At 39.3% G+C, this 8,035-nt stretch overlaps 1 protein-coding gene across 1 annotated transcript; it reads right to left on the reverse strand.

Moving 5' to 3' along the window:
• Window positions 1-278: 278 nt before the first annotated feature.
• Window positions 279-6,146, reverse strand: LOC146563560 (sialic acid-binding Ig-like lectin 14). Its single transcript, XM_085290255.1, has 9 exons — window positions 6,075-6,146; window positions 5,562-5,912; window positions 4,284-4,574; window positions 3,307-3,555; window positions 1,325-1,585; window positions 1,130-1,220; window positions 835-927; window positions 620-689; window positions 279-536 (listed from the first exon to the last, which is right to left on the reverse strand). The coding sequence occupies exons 1-9, from the start codon at window positions 6,121-6,123 to the stop codon at window positions 501-503; spliced, it is 1,491 nt and encodes a 496-aa protein (XP_085146381.1). The 5' UTR covers window positions 6,124-6,146; the 3' UTR covers window positions 279-500.
• Between the last annotated feature and the right edge of the window lie 1,889 nt (window positions 6,147-8,035).

The raw sequence follows: 8,035 nt of genomic DNA on the forward strand, positions 1-8,035 counted from the left end.
GATGTGGTCACCCATATCTGTTAGGCTGTTTGTAAGCATTGATACTATTTATTTGTAATGCATATTTAATTAACTCACAATGTAGCTAATATAAGATTTAAAATTGACACGCTTTCCTGAGTATTTTCTCCAGTTAAAACATTAACAGCTACTATGTATTGAATGTCATTTTTTATGAAGAGGATTAGAACACCTTGTGCTGTTGTTCAATAACTAATCACAAAAACAATAACGATAAAACAGCTAATAAACATATTTAGTAACTTGACAACTTTGTAATTACTGCAAAACTTTAATAGTAATTTTTCAAAGCACATTATTTGATCAGACAAACAAAAGTACAAAACAGAAATTCTCTTAATTACAATATTTTACAAGGAAATGTGAATGACAGATGACAGGAAAACTGATATAATATGTATGTGGTATAAGATGAATATAGCACTAGGATCTTTTTTTTCCTTGACTCCGACCTGACCGCAGCTGGTCTTCCACATATATTACACGTTGGCGTATACTGATTCATCCCAGTCAGTCTGCACAGAAAAGACTGCTTAATTCACTCCAGTCTTTGACGCATGATTAGATTAAATTTTAAAAAATACAAAACTTTACCTACCTCTGTGTTCCCATACACACTGTCATTGCCGTAAATGTCATTGCAATGGACATCCTCATAGTTCTCCTTCCTGTACAAAGAATGCAAAAAGGAAACAAGTTTGGCTTTTTCCTCTACACACAAATTATATCAAATATTCATCATTCATGTTTAATAAAGAATAATGTTTTTTTTTTGTTTTTTTTTGTTTTTTTACTGATTTGAAGAATTAAAACCTTTTTGTTTGGGCATAACGAGGGGGCTCCGCAGGTCTGTCTGACCTCGTGGTGCTTAAGTCAGATTTTGGCGTGCCGTCTGATTGCCCCCTGCTGAAATTTAAAACATCAGGAGAAAAACTAAGACTTTCCAAAACCTCTAAAATACAACATTAGCATAACATCGCAACAATTAGAAGCAGATAAATATTGCTTTATTTTATGATCATATTTAAAACAGGTATTGACATTTTACATGACTTGAACTTATACCTGTTAATGTTTTAGAGTGTGTAACTTGTCCTTAACAACTTACCATTTTTTAACAACTCCCACTCCAATGGCTATCAGAATTATCAGAACAATCACACCTGCTCCAGAGGCTATGAAAATATTCTGCATGTTGTCTGTTCAAAAAGAAAACACATTGAATATTTTTTGTTTTGCCATGTAAATATAGAGTGATTATAATCTATGCTGTTTTCTTGAGATTCAAAGTTTTTTTTCTTACCATTAACAGGTAAAAAGAGTGTGAGATTAGAATTTCCCAACGTGTTGTTTGCCAGGCAGTGCACAAACTTGAAGGACCCAAAGTCTGTCTGCAGAGTCCCAGTAGTAACAGAGCCATTTTTCTCTACCTTGCTGCTTGGCAGGACTCTGTCACCAAGAACAAAATGGACCGTGCTGGGAGGCCTGGATTGTACGATGCAATCACACTTTACTATGCCGTTATATGAGGAGCACTTAGAATAAGTCTCAGTGTCAGGGGCATCTGTTAAGACAGCAGATATAATTAGGATCTAGCAGATAACCATACATTTATTATATACAGTGGGGCAAAAAAGTATTTAGTCAGCCACCGATTGTGCAAGTTCCCCCACCTAAAATGATGACAGAGGTCAGTAATTTGCACCAGAGGTACACTTCAACTGTGAGAGACAGAATGTGAAAAAAAAAATCCATGAATCCACATGGTAGGATTTGTAAAGAATTTATTCGTAAATCAGGGTGGAAAATAAGTATTTGGTCAATAACAAAAATACAACTCAATACTTTGTAACATAACCTTTGTTGGCAATAACAGAGGTCAAACGTTTACTATAGGTCTTTACCAGGTTTGCACACACAGTAGCTGGTATTTTGGCCCATTCCTCCATGCAGATCTTCTCGAGAGCAGTGATGTTTTGGGGCTGTCACCGAGCAACACGGACTTTCAACTCCCGCCACAGATTTTCTATGGGGTTGAGGTCTGGAGACTGGCTAGGCCACTCCAGGACTTTCAAATGCTTCTTACGGAGCCACTCCTTTGTTGCCCGGGCGGTGTGTTTTGGATCATTGTCATGTTGGAAGACCCAGCCTCGTTTCATCTTCAAAGTTCTCACTGATGGAAGGAGGTTTTGGCTCAAAATCTCACGATACATGGCCCCATTCATTCTGTCCTTAACACGGATCAGTCGTCCTGTCCCCTTGGCAGAAAAACAGCCCCATAGCATGATGTTTCCACCCCCATGCTTCACAGTAGGTATGGTGTTCTTGGGATGCAACTCAGTATTCTTCTTCCTCCAAACACGACGAGTTGAGTTTATACCACAAAGTTCTACTTTGGTTTCATCTGACCACATGACATTCTCCCAATCCTCTGCTGTATCATCCATGTGCTCTCTGGCAAACTTCAGACGGGCCTGGACATGCACTGGCTTCAGCAGCGGAACACGTCTGGCACTGCGGGATTTGATTCCCTGCCGTTGTAGTGTGTTACTGATGGTGACCTTTGTTACTTTGGTCCCAGCTCTCTGCAGGTCATTCACCAGGTCCCCCCGTGTGGTTCTGGGATCTTTGCTCACCGTTCTCATGATCATTTTGACCCCACGGGATGAGATCTTGCGTGGAGCCCCAGATCGAGGGAGATTATCAGTGGTCGTGTATGTCTTCCATTTTCTGATGATTGCTCCCACAGTTGATTTTTTTCACACCAAGCTGCTTGCCTATTGTAGATTCACTCTTCCCAGTCTGGTGCAGGTCTACAATACTTTTCCTGGTGTCCTTCGAAAGCTCTTTGGTCTTGGCCATGGCGGAGTTTGGAGTCTGACTGTTTGAGGCTGTGGACAGGTGTCTTTTATACAGATGATGAGTTCAAACAGGTGCCATTCATACAGGTAACGAGTGGGGGACAGAAAAGCTTCTTACAGAAGACGTTACAGGTCTGTGCGAGTCAGAGATCTTCCTTGTTTGAGGTGACCAAATACTTATTTTCCACCCTAATTTACGAATAAATTCTTTACAAATCCTACCATGTGAATTCATGGATTTTTTTCACATTCTGTCTCTCACAGTTGAAGTGTACCTCTGGTGCAAATTACTGACCTCTGTCATCATTTTAAGTGGGGGAACTTGCACAATCGGTGGCTGACTAAATACTTTTTTGCCCCACTGTATGTTTGAATGAAAAGAAAAATCTCTTCTGTTGTTATATTTCTTGTATTGTTTACTTACATAACACATTGAGCTGCACGGTGCTTGATTTGACTCGTCCTTCCTCATTGACAGCAGTGCAGTACACGGCCTCTGAGTTTCTGGAGACATTTGACATTGTGTAGGTTTGCCCCTTATTCAGCAGAGCACCAGATTCACTGTGCCACTCATAGCTGCTGACAGGGTTTGCATCACTGGAGCACTTCAGGTGTGCAGTCTCTCCCTCATTAACATCTGACTGGTACTCGACCTTCACATTCACTGGAGCATCTGCACAGAAACATTTAACCCTTAATGTTACTGTGCAGCATTTTAGTTTATTTTTCATACAATCAGGTCATAGTTGAGCTTGTTTCAATATTTTGACGTGGTGTAGCAATAAAAGAAAACTTCAGAAACCAAAGAGATAAACATAAATGTTATGACAAAATATCAAAGCCAATGTTACATATCAACCAGAAACATTTTATGATTTTTTTCTGTTCAGATTTTTTAAAAAACATTTAATTTTCAGTCTCTTTGGTTTCATTATTACATTTTTTTGCCCCGATAAAAAAACAACAACTAAAACTTTATATAAAACTGTGTCCCATCTTTTAAAAAGTTCTCACTAAATTACAGCATTTACAATATTTAAGGGATTCTTTTTTAATAATAATGGATTGGATTTATATAGCGCTTTTCAAGGCACCCAAAGCGCTTTACAATGCCACTATTCATCCACTCTCACATTCACACACTGATGGAGGCAAGCTACAGTTGTAGCCACAGCTGCCCTGGGGCAGACTGACAGAAGCGAGGCTCCCATATCACACCATCGGCCCCTCTGGCCAACACCAGTAGGCGGTAGGGTAAGGTGTCTTGCCCAAGGACACAAAGACCAGGACAGAGAGCCCAGGGATTGAACCGGCGACCTTCCGGTTACAGATGCGCTTCCCAACCCCCTGAGCGGTCGCCCCGTTTTTAACATCAACATGTTGTTAAAGCTGCACACTTACATTTTACTTTAATTGTCTTGGATGGTTCCCGCTGCTTTCCTCCGTGGTATGTAACTCTGCATCGTAAAGGTTTGTTGTTATCAGTGCGGTCTGAGCGAAAGGTCAGAGTAGATGTTGCTTTCCACTGGCCATTTTGAAGATTCTGTGTCTGAAAATGTTGCTCTCCAGAGTGACTCCAGTGGAAATCAGGTGGATTTGTGGGGCAGGAGTGAGACACAGAGCAGAATGCAGATACAGTTTGACCCTCCTTTACCTCTTCTTGCACAAAGAAATCAGTGGGATTTGGTTCACCTGTTTTAACGAGAACACATGAACATCATATAACTGCTGTAATGCAACACATGGCACTTGACGCATGTGGCAGTTGATGTCATGTTTTATAATGACTGGGCTTGTCTTTATTGATAAAACATGAATAAGAGTCCATTGAGGTGACCAACACAAAAAACATTAGCTTTTTCACAAAATCTAAGAAGGTAAAATGTGGGAAAAAAACATAAAAAAGATATTTCCTGCCTCATTTAGGTTGTTGTCTACGGAGCCCCGCAGGGGACATGGGAGAGAAAAAAATTAAGACGGACTTTTGCGAGATCTCGCAAAACAAACTCGGGATCTCGCAAAACTTTTAGCCGCATTCTTCGGACGCCGGCTTGAAGCCGACCGGGAGGTCGAGGCACGATGTGCCGGGAAAGCGGTGTTCCTCCCGGCTGTAGTGGGTCTCAACCTCCCGTTAGCTCGAAGCTAAGAATGCGGCTAAAACTTTTGCAAGATCTCGCAAAAGTTTTGCGAGATCCCGAGTTTGTTTTGCGAGATCTCGCAAAAGTTTTGCGAGATCCCGAGATAGTTTTGCGAGATCTCGCAAAAGTCCGTCTTAATTTTTTTTTCTCCCATGTCCCCTGCGGGGCTCCGTAGTTGTCCACAGGAAAAAATAAATAATTAATTTATTTTGCTTAAAAATATAAGATTTTAAAAAAGTAGGGGCTTCATTTGGCATGATTTTCTTACTGTGTCTGCACTTTTCCCAACCAAATTATAATTTTTGTAAAAAAACAACAACAACAACTTGTTAACTGTGTGGTAACATCACACATCTGCTTAAAGAAATTTGATTAAGCCTATTTTAATACCAAAAATGAAGAACCTGAAAACATTTAAAATTAATTTATATTAATTGAGCACATATCTTTCTGAAAATAAAAAAAAAGCCTAGAAATAAAGAAAGGCTTATGAGACCTACAAAATGTCATTTTTTACAGTATTAACTAAAATTTTACTTACCGATCATTGAAATAGAGACTTTGTTATTAGAGTAGGAAAACTTGTTTGGACCTTCTAGTTCAATCCTGAAAAAGAAAGGTCCGCTATCACTTTGCTGAAGATTTTCAATCATCAGAGAACAGTTTTTCTTGCTGAGGTCTCCCAGAAGTTTTGTTCGTCCCCTATACTTCTCCATAGTGTTAGACTCAGTTGGATGATAGATGACTTGGTCATCAATCCTCCAAATCCCTGTGAATGTATGGGCCGCTATATCTGGGTAGTTATAAGAGCAGGGGATCACCACACACGAGCCAAGGAGACCTTCCACTGAGGATGGCACATCAACTGTCCAGGATGATTCCGTTTGAGTGGCTGCAATAAATTGCACAATAAAATGGAGTGAAGTGAGGCGCAGAAACAGGACAATCGATAAGAGAAAGAACGCTTAAATGCATGAAACAAAATGCACATTCCCCTGAATTAGTTCTAGAATTTCTGAAAATAACTTCATACAAAACGCAGAACATATCATACCTTTGAAGCAAATGCACATGAAAAACACAAGCTGCTGTAAAGCATCCATCTCGTCTTCTAAAAAATAAAGACTGTGTGGGTGCTTTCATTTCCTCCAGGGGAGAAGTGAAAGGTTTGGTTTCCTTCCTGCTTGTATTAGCCATTGCGTTCGCTTTACCCCAAAGTCCCATGCATGTATTATGGGGAAAGCTTGTTTTATTAATTTATCAATGGACTCTTCACTGGATTGATTATAAGTAGTTTCAACACATCTACAGAGCTATTTGTTAGTATAAGCTCAGTTTTCCCTTTGAGCGAACTTTGAACGACCCCCCCCCCCCCCCCCCACACACACACATACACACACACACAAAAAACTCACCAGTTGACCTAAAAAACAATAGACCACAAAGTATGAGACCAAAAAAGCAGCAAATGAGAGGCTTTACATAGCTGTTTAGTAGGCATGCTTACATTTTACAGACCATGTATGATATATGCAGTACAATGTATAGAAGCATCAGTAAAGCAATGTGTGTCAAATACTAACAGCAAATTACCAAAGCATCAAATTAAAACAGTACACTGTGTCGTGTGTTTAACTGGTTCTTACACAATCCCAGAAAGAAATAAAATTGTTTTGCTTTCATTTCACAAAAAAGGGTTAGTTTTAAATCGGCATGTTAGTCTCATTTCCTCTTCACACTTTGAGAGACGAGACAACTCATATACTTGTACCAGCAGCACCAAGGCTCCTTTTGTTTACTCATCACAACTAGGTTTCTTTTTTTTTATATTTTATTTTTTTTTAATAAGCAACCTATATGAACACAAATAAACCAAAATAAACAAATAATCAAAAATAAACAAACGGGTGTACCATCTAGTGTGTATACACACACACACACACACACACACACACACACACACACACACACACACATCCTTAAGCATACGTACACATAACTACATACATATGTATTCGCCTATACCCTCATACATACTGACATGAACATATATACACATAACAATTCAGAAATATGGCATACATAATTACAGAGATTCAAACAAGATCGGGTCTCCTTGACAAAATGTAATGTTTCCATTTAACCCAAATATCACTAAATATGTCAAATTGGAGTCTATTAATGAAGGTAATTCTTTCCATTTTAAACATCCCATATACAATCTCATACCAGTCATTTAGTGATGGGATTTTCACACTAAGCCATTTCTTGGTAATAGTCTTACGGGCAGCCAGACTCAGAATACCATACAACAGCTTGGACGTACATTCACCGAGTATAAATATCCAAACAAAAGTTCATCCCAATTAAGGGGAAGTTGCATACTAAAAATGATCTGTAACTCAGAATGAATCGATACCCAAAAAATGTTGATCAATGGGCAAGACCAAAACAGGTGGAAGTGTTTTATTCCTTGGGCCCCACAGTTTCTCCAGCAGCTAGAGTGATTAGAATAATGTTTACTTTGTGCAGGAGTAATAAAAAATCTACATAGACTCTTCCAACCAAAACATCTCCATATATTAGAACTAGAAATTCTCCACTGAAAAGCACACTGCTGATAAGTGAAGCAAGGGCAGAAGTATTGGATGTTGATTTGATAGGTAGAGAAATAGAGTAGCAGTTCTGTTGATTGTATGCGAATACAGATGTTGCTGGAAATCAAAGATATGATATTGAATGCTGTCAGAGAGTATGACCCACGACTTGGATGTCAGTTTGAAGACAGGTGAATTACTAATTAAGTTAAAAGAAGTGACTGCCCTTGTACATATACTAGTATTCTGTGTCCACTCTCCTCTGCTCTTCTCCCTCCACACCAGGGGTGTCGAACTCATTTTATATGTCGGGCCCATACAGCCCACTTTGAGCTGAAGTAGGACGGGCCAGTAAAACTCCAGTGTAAAGAAGTTACACATTTAACAGTTGTTCTAAATGATTTTAAAAAAGCTGCAG

The sequence above is a fragment of the Mchenga conophoros genome, linkage group LG11, assembly GCF_057382185.1.
Source record: "Mchenga conophoros isolate Kocher_MC1m ecotype Shallow Benthic linkage group LG11, M_conophoros_male_GT1.1, whole genome shotgun sequence".
NCBI lineage: Eukaryota > Metazoa > Chordata > Actinopteri > Cichliformes > Cichlidae > Mchenga > Mchenga conophoros.

Bases quoted from the DNA above. Each gene is read 5' to 3' on its own strand.
- LOC146563560 (XM_085290255.1), bottom strand. From the start codon at position 6,123: ATGGATGCTTTACAGCAGCTTGTGTTTTTCATGTGCATTTGCTTCAAA. The intron at 5,913-6,074 runs GTATGATATGTT...AATTTATTGCAG, and splicing joins CATGTGCATTTGCTTCAAAG to CCACTCAAACGGAATCATCC. The intron at 4,575-5,561 runs GTAAGTAAAATT...TCGTTAAAACAG, and splicing joins AGTCTCTATTTCAATGATCG to GTGAACCAAATCCCACTGAT.